The sequence below is a fragment of the Haliaeetus albicilla genome, chromosome 5 (assembly GCF_947461875.1).
Source record: "Haliaeetus albicilla chromosome 5, bHalAlb1.1, whole genome shotgun sequence".
Lineage (NCBI taxonomy): Eukaryota > Metazoa > Chordata > Aves > Accipitriformes > Accipitridae > Haliaeetus > Haliaeetus albicilla.
Genome location: NC_091487.1, coordinates 12448552 through 12475041, shown reverse-complemented (window position 1 = coordinate 12475041; position 26490 = coordinate 12448552). Strand labels below are relative to the sequence as shown.

At 54.9% G+C, this 26490-nt stretch overlaps 1 protein-coding gene across 1 annotated transcript; it reads left to right on the top strand.

Annotated features, from left to right (window-relative positions):
* AMN (amnion associated transmembrane protein) lies at positions 1 to 22020 on the top strand. Its single transcript, XM_069783396.1, has 12 exons — positions 1 to 117; positions 2365 to 2483; positions 2612 to 2656; positions 11938 to 12025; positions 13551 to 13786; positions 15366 to 15503; positions 15587 to 15695; positions 16803 to 16885; positions 17873 to 18059; positions 18803 to 18977; positions 21346 to 21448; positions 21715 to 22020. The coding sequence occupies exons 1-12, from the start codon at positions 75 to 77 to the stop codon at positions 21832 to 21834; spliced, it is 1446 nt and encodes a 481-aa protein (XP_069639497.1). The 5' UTR covers positions 1 to 74; the 3' UTR covers positions 21835 to 22020.
* The last annotated feature ends 4470 nt before the right edge of the window (positions 22021 to 26490 follow it).

The following is a 26490-nucleotide window of genomic DNA, read 5'->3' as shown; positions in this document are numbered from 1 at the left end:
ACGTGCCCCCGGGGAGGGTCCGAGGTCCAGCCGGGCAGGGGCTGTGGAAGCGAGGGCTGGCAGCCTGCTGCAAAATGAAGCGCCTGTTCTTCCTCCTCGGTGTCCTGCAGCTCCTTGGTGAGTATGCCCAGGGCCCGACCGCCATGGTGAGCAGGGGTGACTGCCGAACAACTTCCCCATTTCGGGTGTGCTTTTGGCAATTCTGTTTCGGAGCAGAGCTGCAGGCTCTGTCACTTAAGGCGTAGCTGTAACACAAATGGGGAAAGGTATTTCCAACCGGACAGAGCAAAGGCAGGGGAATGAGGCTGGGATTAGTGTATTATACCCCCTGCACCTCCCCAGGTTGAGTTTTCCTGCTCTTATTTGAAGCCAGCAGCTCTGCACTGCAGGACATATTCTCTGTTGAATATGCATGTCTCTTTGATGTTCAAGGACTGCGCTTCCCGGGAGACAAGGCTGATTAAATAGCACGCTGATATTTCCAGGGCTGTGGAGGGTGCAGGAATGCATCAGCGCAGCTGCATGGGGGAAAAGGCTTTGCGTCAGGAGATTAACCTCCGCGGCCCCAGAGCCCCCGGCCGGAGGAGATGCTGCTGCTGATGCGGCCGGGTCAGCGCAGAGAGCCATCCCTGCGTGTGGTGTGGCACGAGCTCGCTTGACACAACACCTTGCAGCTGTGCGAGCATGAGGCGTGTGTGCAATGGGACCAGCTGAGCCTTTCTGCTGGGGCTTTAACCTTCCCGTTCCCTGGTTTTCCAGGACAGGAGGGATGTAAGTCAACCGCAGCAGGGACAGAACAACTTGCAATTACCATCTGGGGGCTTTTTCCTTTCTTAAGCTCTTTTTGACTCCAAGCCAGCAAGGTATTTGTGCCCACAACACTGCAAGCGGCTGCTTGGGTCCTGTTCTTATCACCGTTACAGGCTTTTTCCCCTCTCAATGGGTTTTAAAGTGGATATGGGGCAAGGGGGAGTTTGCTCTGCTTGAGGGCCCCTTCAGGCAGCTGAAAGCGGTGGCTGCAGCCCGGCGTGGGGCTGGGGGAGCCCATCTGTACCTTGCACTCGGGTTCCAGCCCCTGTTCCTACATTAGGACTTCCATTCCTGTTAAAAATACATCATTTTCTCTTCGCCTGGACGTGGCTACGTACAGCAAATGGTCTCAGTGGTGCCCCTGGCAGAGTCAGACAGTGCAAATTACAATCCAAGACGGTTGTTGTTTGCTGATAAAGCCTCTGCAGAGCCAATTTAGCACAACTGGCCACGTCCCTCCCTATCATTTGGACTGGCAGGGCCCAAGCTTTCTGCAGTGCACCTCCCTCCATTAGCTGGAGTCTTTCAGACCTCCCTCCCTTCCCTGGGTCGGGGGGTCCCTGGGCCCCCTCCTGCCCCCTCTCCACCTAACCTTCAGCACCCAAGTCCCACTGCCCTGCCTGGTCCTCTCCACCCCTGGCTTTCTATGTATTTTGTAGTTTTGTGGGGTTTTCCCCTCAAGAAAAGATGATCCGTATTAAGAGCAAAGGTTGGTTGGGTTTTGGGGTTTTGTTCCCTCTCTTCTGTCTCATAACTCACTTGCATGAAGCCATTTAATTTAGGCTGCTGGAGATTCATCTTCAGCTGAGTGTGCATCTCCCAGCCAACCCTGGGCAATGCCAGGCTGGGAGGCGTGCGGCTCTGCCACGCTTATGCAGAGTGGGGTCAGGATGGAAACCCACCTCTGCCATGGCCCATGCCTGGCCAGCGGCCTCACCCCTGCTGGGACCCATGGGCAGGACTGCCGCCATCCTGGCAATCCCCATGGGGAAGACCTCTATTTCCCAACCTGCCTGTGCCTCAGGCTGCAGGACACTATTGAATCCTCCTCCTCCCAATCACAATGAAACAAGCCCATATTTTGTGTTACACATCCCATAGCAAATGCCTTTTCTCCTCTTGCCCTGTCTTCATGGTCCTGCTGGCTCTGCATGCCCACTCCTTACCTACTGGAAACACCAAGGTCAAGGGGTCTCCGCACATTCAATTAGTCTGAGTGGCAACAAAACCCACTGCAATGAATGCTTAGGTACCAGGTGTATGTTATTCTTGCCCATTGCTTGCAGGACTTTCCTGCCTTCTCTCTGCCTGCCAAGTATTTGTCCCTTACTCCTCTTCCTACCTGGGTGGGTAAAAGCTATCACCCAGCCAAAAAAATCCCTTGTACGGAGAGGAGGGCTGTGACTGCTCAACTGGGAACACGCAGGGGTTGCTCCTGGATGGAAAATCCCCAAATCTGGCCTGAAAAGACTAACCCATCCCGTAGCACATCCCAGAGAGGGCTCCCAGTGTCTCCCACGGACTGGGTTACGCTGTTTTCCCTGCTCCTCCCAGGTGCTGCAGCTGCTGTGTACAAGCAGTGGATCCCCAACACCAATTTTGAAACCGCCTCCAACTGGGAGAAAGGCAGAGTCCCCTGTGCCAGCGACGTGGTTCATTTTGAGAAGAACAAGGTATCGGCCATTTTTATGTTATTTTAATTTTATTTTTATTTTAATTTTTTGCAAAACGCCATTGGGCAGTCAGAAAACCCCTTTACCTGCCGGGGGAAAGCCTGCTTTTATTTTTCCTTTTCTTATAGGTCGTCTCAGTCTTCGTCGGGTCTCCCCATGCGCTGACAGACATGGTAAGGCAGCGTCTGGCAGCGCCGGGAGGGTGGGCAGGGGCAGGGCTGGTGCGGGAGCACTGCCAGCCAGGTGGCACATTCCCCTGTCCCCTCCTCTCCAGGGACTTTGACATTTTGCTTCAGCCAGACTCGCCCAGGACGCTGGGGCAGGGAATGAGAGTCACAGCAGCCTTGGGGGTCTCTGCACTGTGGAGCCAAAAAGCTATTTTCTGGGATTTTTTTTTTTTTCATTGGGGGTTACAGGGGAAGAACCCTAAAACCCACTTTCATTTGGAAGAAATTAATTTTTCCTCCCCAAAGGAAGGATAAAACCCCCTTTATGGGACTGAGGCCTTGGCAGTAGTTTGCTGAGGAGCACCAACGCACAGCATTGCCGATGCAGAGCAGGCTGTAGCCCTGGGCAGAGGCTAAGCGAAGCTGACATCAAAAGATCTTGAAATGAAAACAAACCGTTCTGGGAAATCCCAAAATGTTGCTCAAGAAATTTTCTTTCAAGTGCCATTGGGTTTTATATTTTTTCTGTGGCATTATTAGCCTGGCTGTGGAAGGACTGGCGCAACACTCTGCCGAAATGCATGTGTTGGGTGAGATAAGACTGGGGGGGTCTCGCCTCGGAGGGGTTTTTTAACAACCCAGTATCCCAAAAAAGAGGAGCCCTGCCCAGAGCAAGGCCGCGCGGTGTCTTGATCCCTGCAGTTTAGAGGGTCAAATTTAAGAGGGAGGAATTAAAGGGAAGAGCAAACCCGCTGCCCCAACACGCTGGCATGGGACAGGTCACCGGCAAGCCCCATCCCAGCACTGGGACAGCACGAAATGGGCTGGATTCTGTTTGCAAAACCTCCTCCCCTGGACAGCACGAGCTTGTGGCCAAGTTTTCTCTCTCGGTTTTAGGGCGGCATTGCTCTTTTATCAGCCATTAAATCCAAACAAGCCCTTGAAATTTATGTGGTGTAATTTGTTCAGGCTGTCTATGCCACTAATAGTTTTGATGCTTTAATAATGCCATGTGCCACATTTAATCCCTCTACAAATATTTGGAGGAGTTACTTTATTTATATGGCATTTTAAATATGAATTTTAGAAGGAAAGAATGTACTGGGGAAATACGTACAAATATAATGTAATAAATGATGTGGAATTTACCCAGAGAAGAAAAGAGCAAAATATCACTCCAGTAGATTTTATTTTACTTACAGATGAATGTATAATATTTCTAAAGTACTTTCATCAGAGGCCTGCAAAGTGCATAATTGCAGAGCAGCGTTATTCATTATGGCGTAAGCCTTTCCCAACCAAGCTGAAGAGCCGAGCTGAGCAGCCCTGCGGCTGGCTGAAGGAGAGGGAGGCACACCACCACCTTTGCACAGCTAATGACACCCGTGGCTGTGCCACCGCGCTGACCGTCCGACGGCTGCTCGGGTGGACGTTTCCCATCACGACTGAGGGATGGGGTCCGGGTGCCGGGCTGGCCCCCGACTCATCCCGATCAAAGGATCCAGCGGTCCTCGCGGGAGCTCCTGGTGACTCTCTGCTACCCCAGGGTTTCTCCAGGGCCCTGCTGCTGGCCAGCAGCTGTGTGGGCTCCAGGGTTGCAGTGAATATTATAGCCCCACCGCTGTGCAGGAGGAGAGGAGGGCTGGGGGGCCCACAAGGGAATAAATCACGGCAGCAGCTCCGGCTGTGAGAGTACGGCACCGCTCCCCTCCAGCCAGGGGCTCGCCCCACTGCTGCACCGAATTGCACCGCCTGTGAGCAGCCAGGCTCGTCCCAGGCTATAACCCGTACTGCAGCTCACACCTTTCTTCAGAGCATCACCGCCCCAGCGATTCATGATAAACTGTCCCAGCAAGTTTCCTAGCACGGCTGTTAATATTTCTTTGTAATTTCAGCTCAGCCACTTCCCTCCTGTGCGCTGCTATGCTCTGTTGTCACCAGGTGATACAGGGACTGCCAAGATTAGGGATGAAAAAAGAATGAAATCCAGCACCTGAGCTGGTCTGCCACTTTTGGGGATGGCGTGAAATTTGGCAACCGGGCGGTTAGAAAATGAATTGGTCGTGAGGCTTTTTGCAGAGAGGCTGGGCTGCACCTGTTGGGCTGCTGGCCGTGCTGTGCTGGAGCATTAATCACTTAAATCAGTAGGAATACATTAAGCTTTAGAGTCGCCATGGAGATGCGATACAGCCTTTGGCCAAAAAAAAAAAAGAGTGCGTTGCTTGCTGTAGTAGCACAGGAGGAAACGCAAGGCCGGGGAAGGGGCTGGGCTCCCACTGACTTTTGTGAGGACAGTGCCCACCACTGGGTGGGTGCAGGGGGGATGCTCAGTGCTGGTGCCCTGCCAATGGAGGGGGTTTAAACCCTCTGGTTATGGCTGCGCTTCCATAGGGAGCCAGGCCAGGGCACGGCTGTGGCTGCGATCCCGGCATTTGCCCTGATAACACCAGCCCTGGTGCAGTTTGTGCCCCACCTGGCCAGCACCGCAGTGTGGGCCAGGGATGGATGATGCCGCTTGCTATTTTTGGGGTGGCAGGAGTCGGGTTTAGCCACGTGGGCAGAACAGCCTTGCTCGACCCCCATGGTGGCAGGGTCAGGGCACTGGCCGGGCTTATTCAGCAGCACCCATGTCACCTTTCCAGCTCTGCCCCATCACCGAGCCCTGCCACGGTGGCGGCAGCTTCCCATACCTCTTTCTTGCCCGCCTGGTGAGGGGCCACAAAAGGCTGGGTGAGGGTTGGGAACATGCAGGGCACTGGGGTCTAACCAGGGACGCCTCGCCCAGCCTTATATTTTTAGCTGCCTAACTGCGAGAGCAGAATGTACTCAGCTTTGCTGCAGGATGCTCCCGCTCGGTTCCTGGCAGAGATTGATCTCGAAATGCCAATTGCTCTCCAGGGGTACCGGCTCTAATGAATTGCCACAGTTTGTGCTCATCCCAGGCACCGGTGTTCCCTCCCCCCTGCTTCCCAAACAGCAGGGTAACGAAACACCCAGAGAAGGGATTATTTTTCCTTCTCCTGAGATGAAGGTAAAAAATTTCATGGGAGTGCGTGTGTGCTAGCACATAATTACAAGCCCAAATCCTGCAGGCTTTTCTCCGGCAGCGTTCCCACTGAAGGTTTGCCCTAGGAAAGGAGTGCAGTAAACCAGCCTTTTACGGTCACCTCCCCAGTTTATTTGCTCCTTGCAGGCTAGTTTCCAGCAGGAGGAGTTATTAAAGCCTATGGTGGCCAGAGCAGCTTGCCAGCATCCCGGGCTGGAGCAGATGCTGGGGCAGGTCTGGCTGGGCGGCTGCTCCGTGGACCGGCTGCCTGCATCTTGAGCTGCTTTCCAGCTCTCTCTGACCTTGTCTGTGGAGGCAAATGGCTTTAAGCCTCTGTGTGCCTTCTGCATCCATAGCTCAAGTGTCTTGGGCTGATTTACCTTAATGTGCTCCCTGAAGGGCTCCCAACGTCCCCGTGTCTCCCCGGGACGGCTGATTTCCGCACGCTGCTGGGACCTGTTTGGCTCCACATCTGCAGGTGTGCACTGGGAGGCTGCAGTCAAATTAATGGCCTTTTGAGGCCTGTTGCTTTTTTTATCCCCCCTCCCCCCAGTAAATGGGGCCTGCGGGGTAGTTTGGCAGGGGTGTTCCAGCCAGCACCTGCGTGGGACGGCCAGGAGCTGCGGCTCCTTTGTGGGGATGGGCAGGAGTGTGATGTTTCGGGAACCCGATGTGCCAAGGCCACCCTTCTGCCAGGGGACATGGTGGCAAGGCCAGCTTGGGCAGGCGATGCGGGGAGCCCGCACCCTGAAATGCAATGTAAAATGTGATGAGCAGACACGGCAGGGGAACCAGCTCCTGCATTAGTGACAGCGTGGCTGCGCTGCTGCCAAAGGACCCTGCCTTGCAGGAGGGGGAGGCAGGGACTCAGGCAAGGGAGAGCAGCCAAGCACCTCGTTAGCTTGCAGGGGATGACGCTGAAATGGTGATGTCCCACTGGTGCACTGCTCCTTTGCCTGAGCCCCTGCCTGCTCCGGGGAGGCAAAAGCAGAGGGGCAAGTTATTGCTGGGAGCAGAGGAGGGCTGGTGGGCATCTTCTGCCTGCCACCAATGGGTCCCACGGAGAGAAGCACTAGCTTCTGTGCCCTGCATCAGCCTGCCTGAGCGTGGGTTTCATGGGGATAAAAACTGTATTTCTTGCCTGGTTTCCCTGGGGTGCTAAAGCCCCCGCTCCTCATGGGGGCATGTGCCTCAGCAGGGAGCTCTTTGGGCAGCAACATCGTAGCCCAGCAGCAGGTCACCCTCCTCGGCTCACCCAGAGATCTCAGGGTGGCCGCAGGTCATCCTGCCTCACTGGCCCCTCTTGCCAGGGGTCTGGAATAGCTGCTGTGGGATTGGGGGCCATGGCGGGGGCAGGCCAGATCTGGCAGTGGGCTGGGGGTGTGGGGTGGTGTGTGCGGCCAGGGGGCAGGAAGCCGGCCCAAGGATGCAGGTGGGAGCTTTACCCAGGCAGGAAAGCAAGTAAATGAACCCCCGCTAACGAACCTAAGAAACCCTGTGGCAAGCAAGCCCTTGGCAACGCTCCAGAGCTGTCAAAAGGGATTCACCTGCAGATGAATCTGGCCCTGTGCCTTCCTGGCACTTTCAGCCAGCAGCTGGATCCCACCCAAGCACCCGCACGCCCAGCTGCGCTCAGACCTCCTGGCCCCAGTGGGTGTTGGGAAAATCTCCGTTATTCCCACCCGCGGGCAGCCACGGGCAGGGGCTGCCTGCCTGCTGCCATCTGCGGGCTGCCGCTGCCCCAGCAAAGCAGGACTGGGCGAGGTGGTACAGAAATTGTTTTCCTTGCGCGTTAATGCCTGCGGTGGGTTACAGCACTCCACGTTGGAGAAATAACCCCCTTGCATCCTACCCCAGCGGTGTTTTTTGATGAGGTGCCACCAGCACCAGCCCCGAAGCTGGTCCTGGGCTGGGTGCTGGGTGAGGGGATGTACCTGATGGTTACCCTGCTCTGATGGCTACCGACCTGCTCGCTGGTGCACCCATGGGTACAACACTGCGGAGTCCAGCACGCCCAGGCAGTCTTGGTGTTGCGTGATAGGGATGGTGGCACCATCTCACCCGAGCAAGGAATTCAAATGTGTTGACGCTGCAAATTAAAACAAGGCTGGGGGAATAGCCGGCTGCAATCACGAGCCTCGCTTACCCGAGTTCAAAGCAGAAGTGCTGCGTTTTTTTCCTGCGCTGATGACAGTGACACGCCAGTCACACTGCTGCTGTCAGTCATGTCAGCCCAATGCTCATGAATCGAGCAGAGCCAGGACGTGCCAGAGGCCAATTCAAAGCCACCCACTTCAAAAGCTGCCTCTCAGGCCTTTGCTGTTTTTTTTCTTCTGCATTTTGGAGGTTAGTATCATTTTCACTTACACACTGGGGTGTCTTCTCAGTGAGTGGTGCAGCGCTGGAATTGCAAACGTCGTGACTCGGGGCCGAGAGCCACATGGGGTCTTTCCTCTCTCTTCTTGCTGACTTTTTGATGAGAAAAATGATAACTGTGTTTCAATTGTCATTACACTTGATAATGATGACCGAGGAGATAAGTCATTTACCGGTATCAGGGATGGGAAATGACTAATGGGACTCTAAGCTTGCTGTATTAATGGCCTGGAGTACAGGTTGGCAGGAGCAAGGGAAAGCAGACGAAACTGCCAGCTTTTTGGCTCTGCTCCTTTGGTACATGTCATTGCTCAGTTCAAAATGTACTTGGAAAGTGGCCCAGCCTATATGCAATTTCTATACTAAACTCCCAAATGCAGAAAGCCACTGCCCAACCAGAGTCTCTATTTGTCCTCTGCAGTGAGCTGAGATGCTTAATTTATGCTAGGAAAAAAGAAAAGGCAAATTATTTACAAACTAGGATCGACTGGACAATGGAACTACTTCTGAAATGCTGCCCAGTGGTGTGCATCTCGGGGAGGGCTGGTGGTGGATGGGCAACAGGTCCGCCTTGGTGGGCAAGGAGCCATAGCTGTGGGTGCCAGCCTCCGAAATTCCTGCTATGAAGCAGAAGTACAGGGCTCTTCTTGCACTTCATGTCTGTGGAGAGGAGGTGACTCCATCCCCTGGCTTGCATTGTGTTGTGTTGCATTTTAATTCCAGGGCTGGGGCTAACAGCGTTTGGGCAGTCCCAGAGTGTGAAGTGGGACACCGTGTGTGCTGTGGGATTTTCATTTCCCTGCCACGCTCATGCTCACGTGGACAGCTTCCTCTGGGCTTGGGAAGTCCAGCCAGCCTGGGGTTTTGGCCCTAGTGGTGGAGGGGGTTCTCCAGTGCTAGCTGGAGAAGCTGCATCCTCTCCAGCGAGCCCAGAGGCCAGTGTCTCCAGAGCTCTGCACAGGCACCGCAGGCGTGGGGCAGGTTTAGCATGAGGCATTTTCTCCCACCTCTCCCCATGGGCAGGATTGGAGCCGTGCACTGCTGACCCCTTGTCTGCTCCGCACCCCATCCAGACCCCGCTCACCTGGGCCCTCCCAGGCACAGGAGGACGCAACCTCAGTTGGTCGCTGGACCAGCATTTGTGCATCTGTGCGTGCATGCGTGTGTGTATCTCTAACCAAGCAAGCCCACCTCATCCCCGCTCTTGCCACACTGAACTCAGCCACGCCATGTGAATCCTTACTGGGTTTTTCTTGCTCTGCTTTGTGCATAATGCGTGCACACAATGCTCTTGCATCGCTCCCTGGAGCAGCGTGAGTGATGCAGCTTACAAATGTAGGCACATATTTGTCTAGGTGTTGTCTCTGGCTTTTTTCTCCCCCCTAGTTAATTTATGAAGAGCCACACGAACAACCCCCTGGACAGGAAAGCTCATTGTGTCCTGCATGGCCACCGCAGGGTGTTTGGGAAGCTCTGACCCACAGCCGTTGTCAATGTGTTTGGTAACTACAGGGGAAAGAGCTGTCCGTCAGGCAGGGATGAGAGCAGGGGCTTCCCAACCTGGTGGTCTCGATCCAGCCACATCACTCACAAACGCTGACTTCTGCAGCCTGGGAAAGCAAGCAGAGGCCAGCCAGTCGTGGCCCTGCTGTGTCACCCATCCCTGTCACCAGCAGCTGCTGTCTGATTTTTCTTCCTCCACCCAAGATCCCTGCAGCTATGGGCCTGAGTGCCCACAGGTGACTGTTGGGAAGAGCTGGTACCCCGTGTCGGTGAAACGATCCACTACATCCCATCCAAAAGCCCACCCTGATCAGCACAGCTGGCCCCCCGGCCATGCTCCCTGCTTGGCCGCGTCATGCACAGCAGGCTGCAGGGTGGCAACCTGCAAACTGGGCAAGAGGCAGCGGTGAGGGGCTCCAGCCTGAAATGGCCCAGCGGGTTTGGGCGAAGGGACTTGGCCGGCAGTGCTGCTGGTATCTGCCCTGGGTGTACGTGTTAGCTGATTGCTCCAAAGTGTTCCACCCCCCAGTTCCTGTGTGGGCTTACAGGAAAACAAGCTAGGGCACTTCTGAAGTAAAGCACCTTGTGAAAGAAGTTGGTAGCATAGACTTTGCCCAGCAAAAAGCAGGCCAAGTCCTGAGCCTCAAAACATCACTAGACACGGCTTTTATACCTGCAGCTAAAGGGCACATTGTCATTCGTATCCTGGCAGACCTTTCAGCCTCTTTCAGTGCTTCAGTATTGGAAAAATTGGCTTTACTCAAGAGTAATAGAAATTCAGAGAACATGATGGTGTGGTTTCCAGTTAGGCATGACACATGCTCCTGGAGCAGGGTCCATAGGCAAAGGCTTCTTCCTAGCCGGTGGGAGACTCCATACCCTTGGGGCAGATGTTGCCCAGACCTCAGCTATTCACCTCGTCATCCCCTCTTGTCCAGCCCAACGTACGACATCATTGCTGGGTCTGAAGCAGATGGTGCACAGGAGCACTGCAGGGCTCTTCTCAGTGTCAGCCGCCCTCTGCTCTCCACCCTGGCTTCTCACAGTTCCTGAACCACGAGGGGGACCTGGACTATGGCCTTCAAAGCACCACACCACCAAGGCACTACATATCTAGACCGCTGCCTACAGCTTGGGGGTGAGGAGCATTTTGCCATGTCCACCCCCCCCTCAAGACAGTCCCTGTGTGGGACAGAGCATCCTCAGGCAAGACCGCCCCAAGGACAGAGAGCTATCGCAGCCACCCACAGCAGTCATTCATAAATCTTGCTTTCTCTAACCTACATGCATATTTAAAGACCAATTAAGTAGACGAAACCTTAAAATCCCATCTAATGTGCTTCTGCCTGAGCACAGGATCCAGTGCATCAGTGTAACGCAGCCCTGGAGGGCTTCCAGCTGCTCTCTGGGGAGTGATGCTAAAACCCTGGATGGACTGAGTTAGAGGAGAAGGGAGCCTTGAACATCACTCGTTCATATGTGAAAATATTGGGGGAAAAGCAGACTTTCTTTCTGGCAGCTTCTAAATGTAAAATAAGATGGGCTGGGCTGAATAACCTACGTGCTGTGAATGAGTTGCCTGATGCAGTCATTTGCCAAGGCCTGTTTCGGAGTCGGCAGTGCCAGCTGGTGACCTGGGTGGCCACGGCTCCTTGCTGAAAGGCCTCCCATGGCAGAGCTGCACGTGTTGATGTTTGTCCTTGTGCCCACGAACAGAAGCCTGGCTGAGCTGAAGCCAAGCAAGTGTGGTGACCCTGACTACCTGCCAGTGATGTCCTACCCAACAAGAAGAGGGTCTAGCTATGGCAACTTGTGCCAAATGCTGCTGTGTGTTTTCCTTAGCTTGTGCTGAGTGCGAATGTACTAGCTGACACCTCACCAAGCATTGCTTGGGCCCCTGAGGTATTTTTTGTGGGGCAAGTGCAGCCCCCGGAGGTGGGAACCCATTAAGCGAGGGGACTTCTGGGCACTTGCGGAGTAAGGCTGGGTTTTTTATGGCATACCAATGTATAAAGACATTCCTGAGCTGCTGGGAGTGTGTGCAAGAGGCGGGAGGAGCTGTCAAAAGAGTTTATTTTGCTTTTGCTTTGTTCTTGCTTCCCCGAACGCTTCATGTTTTTCTGTGTTACTGGAAGATAACGTCAAACTGCCTCTCCACATCGCAGCGTCCCCATCTGTAAAAACGGGAGCTGATACTTCCACATTAACTTGGGGCACGGCGAGGGTAACTCCTAATGACTGTAAAGTGCCTTGGAGACAGCAAGTGTAATAGGCAGCCTAATAATTAGCACTGTTATTTGATTACAAGCCTGGGTGGCTGGCAGCGGGATCGCACAGTAATACTCTGAATCCCTTCGTCTAGTACCTGCCCCTGAATGGAGAATTCGTGCTGGCATCTGGTGCAGGATTTGCAGCTTTCGATGGCAGCTGGGATCCAGGCTGTGACTCAGGTATTTTGTGCCCAGACCAGTCACCCCATCAGCCCCTGATTAATCATGCAAATTCAGCCCAAACACTTCTACAAAGGTCTTTCCTGTCCCACCTCAGAGCAAAGTGAATCACTCCTCTTTTAATACCTACCTTTTCTTTGATGACCTCCCTCACATCAGATCTTTTTTTCCTGCTAGATCACCTGTCTTCTAAAAAAGTAATTATAGTAGGGAAGCCTTTGAAGTTGTAGCAGAGAGGCAAATATTGTTTGTATTTTACCCTGCCTATTAAGCATGTAGCCACATCAAAGCCCTTTTATTTTCTTTGCCATGGTATTTCTAAAGAAAACCGTTTAGGAATTACATGCCGGTGAGCTGAACCGCAGCCATCGCAGCGAGCTGGCCTTTGGCCCAATGTGCACAGGCATTTCGGTGTGAGCGCATCCTTCCCTCCTCTCTTAGCCTCCAGCCCAGGTTTGCTGTGACTGAGACAGCAGGTTTGTTTCATTGGTGCCTGTTATTAGCCTGAAAGCTGTTTGCTAGGGAGATGTATATCGGGTATTTAAGAGCTACCTAACGCTTTCAGTGGCAAGTAATTTTTTTAGTTCAGCTGCAGGAAAGGAAGAGTCAAAAAGTGTGCCTGCATTCTGACTAGCAAAACAAAAGAGAAAAAAGAAAGAAAAAGCCCAAATGGGTCTGCCAAGAGGAAGGGCTGTAGCATCAGGCTCTCTGGAGCCACTTCAAAATCCTTCATCCCTATCATTTTTCTGCTTTGGAGCTGTTTGCCCCCCATCAGGGATGCTCTGGCAGCTGCGCTTTGCACTGGGCTTTTCCTGCTGACCATGTGCTGCTCCCCTGAAACCAACAGGTATTTCTGGGGCAACTTTCACAAATGGATTTTTTTAAAGCATGATTTTAAAACAAATGCCAATAATTCAGTCAATAAATGCCTGCACGCTGGTTGAATTGGTAAAGATTTAGCTGTTGGGGAAGGGTAAGAAGGAAGCAGGGCACTGCGTGATGATACTAACTGTGGTCAGCAGGGAAATGGTTAATAGTTAAGTAATTAATGGTTAAATGGGCCACTGGTTTTGGGGTTACCCACTGCAGGGAACAGGGCCAGTCATGTTTCTGCAGGCCTGCCAGGCTGCTTGGGAACTGGGATGAGAATTATCATACCCATTTTTATCGAGTTTAGCTGTTATTCAGCATTTAGGCAGCTGGTTTACTCCCTAACCGTGAGGGTGAGCTTTAAAGAAGGGGGAAAAATGTCCTGTGGGATCTGGGGGCAGAGGTCTGCAGCCAGAAGTGGGGTCCAGGCTGAGCTGCTGAGACCCCAGCCCTGAGCACTGGAACGCTCCGCAGAGCTCCGGGAGGTGCCTGCGGCAGCCAGGGTGATGCCGGGGCCAGCTCCTCACTCCCTGCCCGCAGGGCGAGCTCCTCCGCTTCGCGCTAAGCAGTCCCTGGTTTTACCAACCCAGATGCATCTGCTGGGGCTGCGGATTTGGGCCCGGGTCACGCTCAGCCTTTCTTCTTGCTTTTCCAGGTGCGACAGTGAGGTTCGCTGATGCTGAGCACCACGCCTGGTTCAACCCCACGCTGTGGCAGGCCGTGTCCCCCGACGGGGAGCTGGAGCCAAGCGGGCGCATCTTTTCCGTGGATGAGGAACGCGTCCCGTGCCGCTACGACGATGTTATTTTCCAGCCCGAAACCTCCTTCCGGGTAAACGTCGACTCATCGCAGCGAGTGATTCATCTCCGCAGCATCTCTCTCATGGGCCAGGTAATGAGGGGACGAGGAGAAACCAGCTCAACGCCTCCTCGCCACGGCCCCAAAGTAGGTCAGGAGAGGAAGGACCAGCCGGGGGTGGAGGAGCGGGGCTGCGTGGGGAGATGGGGCACTCCCACGGTGCTGCAGCTTCACGGGCTGCTGCTGCTGCTGTGGATGGTCTCGACGATCTTTTTTCCTTCTACTGTTTTGTTATCGCCTCCCTCCCTGCGGTGTGGGAGCACAGGCCATCTCACTATTCGCATTAAAAAAAAAAAGGCCAATATGCACGGGTCAAACCACCTGCAAATGGCATCTTCTCTGGCACCCAGGGGCTGCCCCTTTCCCAGGCACGTGTCCACAACCGCGCTGCTCGGGGACTCTTGGGGACACCTCGCTCCCACCCCCGACCTGAACATGGCCCCTGGCTCGGTGATCATCTCCCAGCTTTGCTTCAGTACTGTTCTTTAATTGATTGGAGGGATAATTATGGAAATGCTGGCAGCCTGCTGTGCTTCAACCCCGGAATCAGGCGCACAATGAGCCCCGTCCCTCGCCGGTCGGAGGAGTGAAAGATCACAGGCGCTGCAGCAGTAAACAGGCTCCTTCCAGGAGTGGGAGATGTGGCAGACATTTTACACGTTATTTATTATTTCTACTGCTGCACTGCCTGGGATCTGCCATTTCAGGACCAGGCATTAGGTAAGTGCTTTTTGGGTAATAAACTCAGTCAGTGTCCAGGCGGGTGCAGGCGAGTCTGGACAAGGCAGCACCCCAACGGAGCTCACCTCGGGGACACGCAGCCCCAGGGATGCAGAGGTGGATGGTCCTGGGTGCTTGGAGTGATGCCAGTCCCACTGATACCGGGGGACTACCCCACAGCACATCATCTGCCCCCCCAGGGACTGCAGCGGGCTGTGCCCCAGGGCAGAGGCTGCTGCTGAGCAATGAGGTGGAAGGAGAAGGAGCTTTTTATTTTTGTGATTGTGATTTCCTAAACACTGATCTTGTAAGCTACTTTGTCACTTTGTAGCCAGCCCACTCCTTGCTCTGTGTGGGGTATTTTCACCCCAGGGCCTGAAAAATTCTTCTGTTGTGCCAGGGCATGGAGGAGCCTCCTGTGGAAGACAGAGGGTGAGGGAATTACCAGTGGCTTGGCAGGACAAGGCTGGTCAGTCCAGCTCAGCCTTTGCTAATGCCAAGCCTGCTGAAACGCTTCCCAGATTGAAGGAAAATACCTCAGATCCAACCCCTTCCTCCCAGTAATTACAAGCTGATAACTTGAATTCTCTGGGCTGGCAGAAAGAAGGAAAGCAAGAAGAAAAAGAAGCCCAACCACCTCATGACTTACTTATTTGTGGTCCTTTTTTTCTGGTTTTAAATTAGAAAGGTTTTTTTCTGTTGGCCCCATGGAAAAGCCTGAATGGCTGTATTGGCAGGATTTTCCTGCTGCACTCTCTGCCTGTGATGGGGCTGCCCCAAGCCGGCCGTCAGATGTGGCACCAGGCGTCCAGGTGACGCGGCCAGGTGCCCGGGGACAGCACGGCGACCTGGCTGGGGATACTCATCCGCTTTGCTGCTCTTCCCTGTGCAGGAGCTCAGCAGCCCTGAGGCCTGGGCTGGGTACCTGCGGGGTCCCTCTGCCCCGCTGCAGTTTCATGGCAATGGCACTCTCCAGGTGACGGGCACCGGCTGTCCCGACAAGTCCGGCTGTGCCTGCGGGAACGCCCCGGTGAGTCTGCCCATTGCAATTTAGGGGGGGCTGCCTTCGCAATTGGCGGGGCGAGGGACTGACGCTGCCCTGCTCTCCTTTAGGATGGCCACCGCATCTGCGCGGCCCTGCTCGGGGCGTCGGGGAGGCAGTGCCCAGCGCCAGCGTGCCAGAGCCCTTTGCAGCCCCTTGGCCACTGCTGCGGGGTCTGTGGTGAGTGGGAGGCATGGCCCTATTCCTCCTCCCCGCTGTGCTGGCTGCCCCAGTTCCCTTCCCCTGGCTCCGTAAGGGAAAGCTGGGTGCAGGGGGTGCTGCTGGTCATGGGCTGAATTTTTGCTGTATCGCTGCTCCCACGAGTCCTATCTGCAGGTCCCATCCGCAGTTCCCATCTGCGTCCTAGGTGCCACCCTCCCAGGGCATGTCTCCGAAGCATCAGCCTGTCTTTTGGGAGCCTGTTCTGAGTTGCAGCCCTTTGTCCCTGCCTCTGGTTTATCTTGTCAGGATGTCACAGCTCGTCAAGCTAATAGGGCGCTGCTGAGCTTGTGCAGTGGAAAACACTCAGAGGAAATGCACCTTTTTCACCATAATGTTAGCTTTCCAGCGGCAAGTTTGTTTCATTTCATTTAAAGTAAAAACATGCAGATGGACAGCGTTCCCTCTGCAATGGGCACTTCTCCATTAATCTGCCTGGAAGGTTGCTAAGGGGAATTTTTCATGCACAATTGTACCTAGATATTTGGTATATCATATTTGGTATATTGTACCAAATCCATTAAAATAGCACCATATGTTTCTCTGATGTGCTCCTAAAAGCAGAGCTCCTTAAAGCCTTTAGGAGAATTTCATATTTCAACAAATGCTTACCTGCATTTTTTCCAAGGAAAATATTTGACTCAATGACTGCAGTGCAGCAGTATGGGGAGCACAGGTGTCCCCCACTCTCCGCCTTCTCCCCAAAGCCAGGGTAGTGTTGCTGAATCGCAGCCTTGCAGCCCCAAAACCAGGTACATGCAAAGCTTCCTGGAGGGACACATGGGGGAAAGCTTTCCAGGGAAAGCTTCTCTCCAGAATATGGTGGAAACCAAAAGCCTTTCATCAAACCCAGTTAATAAAAAGACCAGCGAGGGAGGGAGAGGTTTCTTGGGGCAGCACTGCTCAGGCAGGGCTGTGGAGCCGCCTCTCCTGAGCCCAGCCAGACCAGTTGCACACATATACTGGAGGGTCCCCAGTGCCTTTCGTGGCAGTCGGAGCTGCGCTGCCATGGCAGCTCTCTGCCCGGGCTCGGTGACAGTGTCATGTCTGTCTGTTTTTGGTTTGCAGGAGCCACCGTTAACCTGGATTTCACTCCTGATTTTGACCTGCAGAAGTACCGGGACAGGCTGGTCCAAGGCTTGCTGAGCCAGGTACACGAGCCCACTGGACTGGGAGGGACTAACGACACCACAAGCCACTGGCCACGTCTGCCGGTGACCCGATGCTGGTGGGGCTGTCTGGGGGGAGCATGCGGTCCCAGCGAAGCAGGGCGTTCAGCCTCACTCCCCACTAGCCCGCAGGGCTCACCTCCCTCATTTGGCCTCTTGGATGAGCCAACTTGCCATGGGGGCTGGCACAGCCTCCCTTGCTCCCCACCACAGCCCCGCTGCCCCTCTCAACGCGGGGCAGGAACAGCTGCCAAAATGCAGATGGGGAAGGATGCAGGGGGGCTTGCTGGAAACCCTGGTCTAGAAAACACAGGAGATCAGCTCTAGATAACGTGGGAGGTCAGCCCATGCAGCTGGGATCATGCAAACCTGCAGCAGGGGATCCCCGTGACCTCTGGGAGACGGCTCCCAACGCTGGGCTGCTTTTTGATTCCCCAGTAGTCCAACACTAGGTGGGTAACCGGCACTGGCCAGCACTCGGATGCGTGTTCTACAAGGCATCACTCCGCGCTGCTGCTTGTCAGACACAGCATGATATCCCTCCTCCTGGCTGGGAGCTGCCGGGGGAGGAGGCGTGCTCCGAGTTACACCGGGAGGATCGATATCAGAGTATTGCTCTATTGATCCTCAGCTGAAAGCCTGCTGCCTGCCCTCCTTACGGCCGCACATGTCTTAATACGGCATTTAATGGATGCACTACACAAAATTGCTTTCTCGGCACGCTCACCTGCGCGGGGGGATGCTGCGTGCAGGGTGCTGGTCACAGCTTGGAAGGGAGGGGAGGTATGAACCTCTCGTTTGGGAGACGCAACGGCACTGCAGTAACAGGGATGGCAGCTCTGTGATGGGGATCACATGAAGATTTATAGGTGGGCCTTGCTGGTGCATCCATCGTGGCTGTCTGTAGAGGTGACTGATTTCTGCCTGCCACTTTCATGGGTTTTACGTGTCTCCTTGTGCTTTGAAAAGCCCAAGTATGCCAGCGTGCGGATGGCCATATCCAAGGTGCACAAAGCGCAGACCTTCCTGGGAGTCATACCCCGAAGCTCCACTCCTCTCATCCAAATCGTGCTGATCGATGATGGAGCAGGAGTGCAGATGGGCAGCACTGCGGAGCAGCTGGCAGCAGACATCATGGAGGACGTAGCACAGCACGGTAATGCTGCTGTCCTCGGCAGGTCCCCCGCGGGTGCACCTAAAGCCACTGCTGTCCGGAGCATCTTGTCCTCCGCCAGCAGCCCACGTGTCCAGTTGGGTTTTGAATGTCTCCAAGGATGGAGACTCCACAACATCTCCAGGCAACCTGTCCTTGCGATTGACCACCTTTGCAGCAAAACAGGTTTTCTTATGTTTAACTGGAATTTACTGTATTTCCATTTGTGCCCATTGCTTCTTGCCCTGTCACTGGGCATCACTGAGAAGACCCTGGCCCAGCACTCCAGCTGTGTCTCACCAGGGCAGAGCAGAAGGGAAGGGTCACCTCCCTTGACCTGCTGGCAACCTTTCTCCACATGCAACGCTGGATACCATTGTCCTTCCATGCCACGTCTGGCTATGGTCAGCTTGCTGCCCACCAGGACCCCCAGGTCTCCCTCTGCAGAGCTGCTTTCCAGCCAGAACGCTGCATGTAGAGGCAGCCCATATAAGTTGGCAGATGCTGATGAGCACGTAGGTCACAGCCAGGGGGCCTGGTGGTTGCGTGGGTAGCAGCCCCACATGGCCTTGTCCCAGTAGAGTCCACCCAGCTGTGTACCCACCCCCTGTCCCCGGGGGAAGGTGATCAACCAGGCGAGAAGTGCCAGACCCAACTGCAGGCTCCCTCTGCCCTGTGCGTGGGTTGGTGTAGGGATGTGTTGCCCTGTCCGGTCCTCACCCCTGTTTCTTCCTGCCCTTTCCCAGGTGAAACACTTGGCATTTCAAGTGGCAAAATGGAGGTGGCCACTGGCAGCGCTTTCAGCAGGCAAGCGGGCAGCCATGCATTGAACAGGATCATAGCGGGGACGGTCTCGGGGCTACTCTTCAGTCTCCTATTGCTTGGAGGGATCCTCTTTCTCTACAGAAAGGGAAAGCTAAGGTATGGGTGAGGGTTCTGCTGGCAGCGTGTTGCCAGGCTTCTCCTGCCTGGGGGCAGCTATCATCCCCAGGCTGTCCTTCCAGCCAGGCTGGTGGCAGGAGACATGCAGGACTTCCCAGAGCTCCCATGGTGGTGGTCATGGCCGGGTGGTCTGCTATATCCAACATTACTAGTTCATAGCATCACAGAATGGTTTGAGTTGGGAGGGATCTTTGAAGATCACCTAGTTCCACCCCCCCCTGCCATGGGCCGGGACATTTTCTGCTAGATCAGGTTGCCCAAAACCCCATCCAACCTGGCCTTGGATGCTTCCAATGATGGGGCAGCCACAGCTTCTCTGGGCAACCTCTTACAGTGCCTCACCACCCTCATACTAAAGAATTTCTTCCTTATATCTAGCCTAAATTTACCCTCTTCTAGTTTAAAATGATTGCTCTCATTGTTCCTCACAGTTTATTGGCAGTGAGGTGGCTGAAAGGCACTTTGTACTCTTGGACTGGTACGTGGCTGGGAGTACTTGCTTCTTGGTGCCATGGTGCACGGTGTACTCTGGTGGGAGTGGGTGGCTCGGCTGGAGCTCTGCACAGCCTGGTTGTGCTGCCTGGGGACATCTCCTGTTCCTTGTAACTGTTAGTTTGTAGTCCTGCTGGGGGATGGAGGACTGAAACTGCCAGCTGCTAAATAGAAATGCATCAAAATAATTCAAAGCGCACATCCTGCAGCTTTGTAGCCATGAAAGGGAGTGACAGCATCCAGAAGCAAATGCAGCCTCTGGTGCAAAAGTTGCTCACGCTGTGAGGAGAGTGGTGTGTGGGTCCCAGGGGAGCGACAGCGGGGTACACAGCACCTGATCTCACTGCAGCTGGGAGCTGGTCAGAAATACCTTGTCCATCACCTTTTCTCCTCACAGCTTGGCGACAGGCTCCAGCAGTGAATAGGGCGTCCCAGCAGCACCCACAGCAGGCGCTTGGGTCACCCACCTCTGCTCCTCGCTAATGCGCCCACCTTCACGCGGGGCCCTGTGTCTCCCAAGGAGGGTTTTGCAGGATTTATTGGCAGATGTATTTGTGTGGGGGGCTGTCCGCTGAGCCGCTGTGGCTCATCTCACCTACTTGACCATGGGCAAACAGGATGGACCCTGTGCTTTCTATAACCAGGGGGGTGGGAACTGCTTTAATTTGTGGGTGCAAGGTGCATTGATGACTCCCAGGGCATGCCAGCCATGTTGGAGGCTCACAAGTCAGGTTGTTTCTTCCCTCCTGGTTCCTCCGCCGGGATTTTCTCGCCACAGAGCAGCAGCTGTGGCCAGGGATGCTTGCCCTGCCACTCAGCACGTGCTGACGTGACATTTCCTAGCAATAAACCTGCGCCTTCGTTTAATTTCTAAATAAAACTCCCAGCCCCATAATTGCTACTTGATGATTTATCTTCCACTGACACTTCTTTGGATGCCGGACAGGCCTTTGAAACCGGCTCCGTCAGCAGCGAGAGGGAAGTTCGTGTAGCTACAGGAGACAGAGCTGAACCCAAGCCCAGGCCATGTCCCCAGCTGACCTGTTCCTGCTGCGTGTCCCCAGGTGGCTTCGGGGCAGGGCCCTTACGGGCAGCGCTGCCGAGCATCGTGGAGGCATCCGACACCAACAGGGATACTGCAAATTAGGCAGGAGGCTCTGGGAGCTTGCAAACAGTCTGCCTCCATGCAGCGGAGCCGTTCTGACCAGCAGCGAACCAGCGAATGTAGCTTGTTTCCACCAGAAAAGGCCTGGCACAGCCTCCCTGCAGATAGCACAGCACCTCCGATCATGTACATAGAGCCTGTGGTCACAGCGTTTAAGTATCGGTGGGCTCTCAGGACCTGTGGTGACATCTGCAGACCCACTGCTGAGCTCACCCGCACCAGGTGCCTGGTGCAGGGTATAATGCTCAGTGACTGGGACCCTTAGCATAAGAGTAATGAAGAAAATAAAAGTAGTGATGGTGATTAAGAAGATAATATGAATAACATGATAAAAATAATGATAAAAGTAATTAGTGCTTGTTGAGACTGCAGTGGGAACAGGTGTCAGCTCTGTGGCAATTCATTTTAGGCCACAGGGGGAGACCGATGGCTCCAAAACAAAGCCTGTGCTGGGTTTGTCTGCCTCTGACAAACTCCCCTCCAGGATGCAGGTCCCAGCCCTCCAGATTTAATGGTTTCTGCTGGATAGGGCTGGTTTTCCCTGTGAAAGGGTACAAACATCCCGCTTCAGACAGCCTGAAACTTTGTCCCCATATTTTCCCATCCGCCTCTTGAAGATGCAGTGTTTCGGCTGGGGGAGCTGCTGGGACGGGAGGGGTGCAGGTGGGTGATGCCCGGGTCTCTCCCCAGATTGCCCACCCTGCGCCTCACCCAGCCCTGGGACAGAGCAGACGAGATGGCGTCCCCTGACCCAGCCAGTGACAAAGGCTTCGACAACCCCATGTTTGGTGTGGTGAGTTGCTGCTGCCCCGGGGACACGGGGATGCTCGGGGACGTGGGCAGGAGGTGGCAGGGCCCCAGCCAGGATCCTCTCAAGTGCTGGTGGAGGTGCAACGCGCCCGGCAGGGCTCCTCCTTTCTCCAGACCAGGAGGGGTTTTTGGGATGGTCCCGTCCTCCCATGGGTCACCAGCTCCTCGGCTGCTGCAGGGAGTCAGCACTGGGTGGGTTTTGGTGAGGGTTTTGCTTCCCTTCACCATCAGTTGATTTTCCCTCATTAGCCACTGCAGGAGCCACCGAGCACTGACTGCGGAGAGGAGACACCGCAGGAGATGGCTCCCAAAGACCACCAGGTCTTCTACCTCAACCCTCTGTACGATGCAAGCGAGACGGAGACCTGACGGCGTGGCCTCATGCTGGGGGCAGCCACCACCTCCCTGGGAACACCGCCGCCTCTCCAGCCCTCACAGCCCCTCTCATCACTCCTGGTGGGATCTAAAGAGCAAGCAGATTCCTCCTGAATAAAAGTGTCCGCGTGGTGAAGGAAACCACAGCAAACCTTCACCATTAGGGCTCAGCCACACAGACACAGCCTCCCTGGTGTCGCTTCTGGGTTTTAAACTGTATTTTTTTTTGTCAGTTGTTTTTAGACAGTTCGACATTGAGATTTGGGTCTCAGGTGATAGCTGGGGTAGTTGGGGTCTAACTCAGCACCCCGTGCTTTAGCCAGCACCATGCTGGATTTGCCCAGGGCATGCAGCATGTAGGAGGATGCATTTCTGGATGCAGGATGGAAATTCAGTGCTCAAACACATTTCAAAATATGTCCCGGAAACTTCAGGGCTTGGACCCATTAGTTGGGTTTAAAAGGAGTTATTTTGCTTTCCAGCAGTGTGCTCGGTGCCAGGGGATCTCTGCTCAGGGTCCCCTGTTCCTTCTCTTGGGGACCTCACTCTCGTCCCCTGAGTGCTGGCACGAGGCGCAGTCCTGAGCAAACGCTTCCCTCCCCATCCCCTCTGCTGAGCCGCCTGAGCTTGCTCCTTCCCTCTGCGCCCCGGCTGACAGTTACAACGCCCTCTTGGACCTACCTGGGGATTTATCGCCTTATTCCCCATGGCGAGAGAGCGCATCTGTATTCCTGGTACAAGGGGAAAGAGGTTTGGTGCTGGTGGCAGGGGTCCCCGGGGAGGGATGCAGGCAGGAACCCGACGGCTGGGGACAGTCACGCTGGCCCATCTCTAACGAGAGTTGGGGCAGCGGCACGGAGGGGCCTTGTTAGCAGTGGCATTTGTGGCCTGGTGTGTGTCAAATACCATCAGCTGCCCGCAATGTCAGGCAGCGCTTCATTATGGCAGCAGGTCTGATGGGTGAGGCTGAAATTATGGAGATGTATGCAAATTTATGCAAATTTACACTCTACTGGGTTTCCAGTAGGGCTTGTTGGCATATTCCATAAGGAAGCAGCTATTTTAAGTTTATTATATTTTGTTCTAGTCTCTGGAAGACATAATCCCATCTCAAAGGCCTGGGAATTCATCATTAGGTGCATCAGAGCCCTGACGGAGGGTGATGGGCAGCGTGTGGCAGTGAGTCCGGCCCTCCTACCCCCCTGCCCTCAAAGAGACCTCGGGGATCAGGCAGTGCGAGCAGGCAGGACACAAAACACGAGCCAGGCAGGGAACAAGACCATCTCCATGGCCCTGGTTGCTGCCATCGCTTCGCTAGCGGGACAGAGCCGGGGCTGGGAGGAGGTCTGGGCTTGGGGGTGCACCACTGGGATTTCACCACTCGCATCTCTCCTGAGGGTGTCCCTCTGGCAGGACTGGGATGAAAAGCCACTTGTCTGGGCAGGAGCTTCTGCTGTGGCTGTCAGGCACTTGGTGTTCAATGAACTGGTCATCAGCCGCATCAAAAAGCAGAAGAAGCCATCGGCTGCTGCAGGCAGTGGCTGACACCGGCAGGTCCCACCACCCCACGGTCCTGCAACAAGTGCATCTCTGTGGAGAGCAGTGACCCAGGGCCAGGTCCCCAAAACCCACCCCACAGCACACAGTCACCTGCATGACATAAACTGAAGGGAGATCCCCCCCACCCCAAGCCCTCATCCGGACCTCATGAGGCCGGATAATACCCTACGGCCGGGGGGGTCGGTGTGGACACGGAGGAGCGTGGTCAGCCCGTGCGTTGCTTGCCGGTGAGGTGCTGGCGCAGCGATGTTACCATGGTGCCTGCGAGAGCAGCCGCGGCATCCGACGGCCCTGTGCCGCAGCTGGGTCTCGCTGCGGAGGGGGAGGCGTTCGGATCTGTACAGGTGTTGTACTTGCTGCCTGTGAGAGTCTTTTTTGCTCTTTTCCCCCTTCAGATCAGTTCATCGCAAGTGACTGAATCTCCTCTAGCTTACAAGCCTTTGAATACACGTACACACATGATTTATTTTCCCATGGCCGAGGCCGATGCGGTGCTGCATGCTGGAGGCCATTGCACCAGGCAGCCCATCACCCCAGAGCTGCCCCGTGCAAGAGGAGCGCTCAGGGCCACCCCCCAATGACCCCCTTGCCGCTCGTCCCGGAGCGAATCGCTTCCCTCCCTGTGCTATTTTTGGGCTCCGTGCTCCAGGATCACGAGGGGTCTCGGCGGCTGCAACCCTGTGACGTGCGCTAAAGGCGAGAGGCAAGAGCATCCCGCGGCCACGTGCTAGGGGAGGGAAAAGACAGCCCACTGGCAACAGGCACCATTGCACAAGATGGTGGCAGGATGGTCTCCTTCCCCCGCGAGCAGCCGAGGAGCTCAGCTCTGCGTCCCGCCTGGGTACGGGGGGATTTCAGGCGTGTGCCCGTGCGGTGGGACAGCCTCCGGGGACGTGCAGGGGGAGGCAGGCCGCCCTGCAGCACGGCTCACCGCCTGGTCACCCCTCCGTATTGGGGTGTATGGATTTGCTGCTGGCGAGGCTTCATTTTGAAAATGCATTAGCAGCTCGAGGTCACTTACAATAGAGGCTTTAATTAAAGTAGAGATCAATTTTTGTCAGCGTGCTAGCAGAGCACAGTCTGTACTTTTCCTTCAGGAGCCACGTTCGCTTGCTCGTACAGAAAGCATTGCAGGGAGGGGGGAGCTCTGCAGAAAAAACTGAAGTACCAGACTCGGTTTGCGACGTTGGGGGCCAACAGCTGCTGGAAAAACAGCTGTATCACTACCCTGCGCACCGGCGCACGCAGGCAGGGTAACGCAATGGGTTTCGGTACGTAAGGGTCTCTCCTGGGATCCTGCCTAACCAAGGACTTTAATTTGCAGATATCTTCGGTAAGCAGTGCATTAGCTGGGTGGTTTATACTGCCGAGGCTGTGCGCGGCACGGCTGGGCACCTGATGGCTTTGTTTTGCTCTTGGTCCTGAGAGTCAAGGGTCCCCCGCTGTGGCAGACTAATGCAAAATGCATTAGTGTTAATGGCAAAATCTTAGGAGTCATTGCTTCCCAGGGTCTTAAAAGAAAAGGCAACCTGCACACTCTTACTGGGCACCAACTCGTGTCATTGTGCCTTCCCTCCACATGTGACAGCCGCCCACAGAAGTTGTGCAAAGCCGGATTCAGACAGTGCAGCAGGCAGCAGTGCTCAAAATACCGCTGAGCCTACAGACAGACTTGGCCCACTGCATTTTTTTAATTTTGTTTTGTTTTGTTTTGTTTTGTTTCTTTTTAGCAGGAGGTAGCAGCAGCAAAAGGGAGGACATTTGGCAGCAACTGGCACCACTGGAGTGTGGGAGGTGGCCAAGACGCTGCGGGATGGCAGCGGAGCTGTGGCCATTCCTCCATCGGCACGCAGGGCTCCGCGCTGCTCTTCCTCACGGGACCGCAGAGCAGGGACTGCGTAAGGAACTGGAAAGCAGGCGATGCTGCAAAAAGTCTGAGGGTTTTATCTATGAGAAAACAACCAATAAAGCTGCATAAACCTGTGTGGTCAGGTGACAAAAAAGTGCTGCAGCTTACTGGGGAGCAGGGAAAATATTTGCTGCAAGGACGGGGAACCGGCTGATTCCTGAGTTCATGTTCCTCCTCTGGCTGGAGCGCAGCACTGCAGCTCTCGCTTGCTGAGCACGTCCTGCTGTCTTCTGCTCCTGTCCTCAGCTAACCCCGCCAACAACGCCAGTCTGAGCATCATTCGCCACTGGGACATGCTCTGCCAACGTTTGGCTTTCCCTGGCATCCCGCAAAGAGGCGTGCAGCTGAGGTCCGGTCTCGCCATCACCTCCCGACCCCAGAAACACGTTTAGGAGGGCTTTGCAAGGGAGCACTGAGGTCGTGCTGGCTCTTTCCAACCCCTGTGCCTTCCCTCCTGCCTCCCCGGTGCGGTTCCTGAGCCCGTGGCACCCCTTCCCCTGAACCAGAGCCCCTCTGACCCCGCGGTGCTGCAGTGCCCTGCCGACGGGGCGCTGAGCCCAGGCCAACGGGGCAGCAGCTCTCAAGCCCAAGGCTGCCGAGGAGGGATGGAAGGGGAAACAGAGAGGGGACCCACAGATACAGGAGTGCAAGCAGACAGGAGAAGGCGGTCCAGACCTGCTCCCACCGTAACAGAAGGCAAGGGCTGGGCAGGTGAACGCTGCTTTTTGGTATGTCCCCCTCACTTCTGCCTGCCGGAGCTGCTTCGTACAGAGCAGGAAGAGCGTAGACTGGAACATGAGTTGCTCCAGCAGCCCGGCACGCAAGAATACTAACTCTCTTTTTTTTCCTTTTAAAATAGGCTAAACTCAGCAGCAAGACGAGGTTTGTGGTCATGATGTGACACCTTCCTTTGACCGTTACTTTGCTTAACTGCCCTTAATGGTGCAGTTCAGTTCCCACAGTCACATCTCCCTCAAAGGCTTCCCTGCTTCTCAGTGCTTTAGACTACCGTGCCAGCTCTTAAGATGTGTATGCACCTGCTTTCTCCCAGGGCTGCCTAATCTGGTGTTGTGCAGAACGAGGGTGCCTGGACCTTCAGCATGTCCACCCTGAAGACCCCTCCCTGTGACTGAGCTGTGTTAAGCACTTATCCCGCAAACACAAAGTGAGTGTTTACGCAC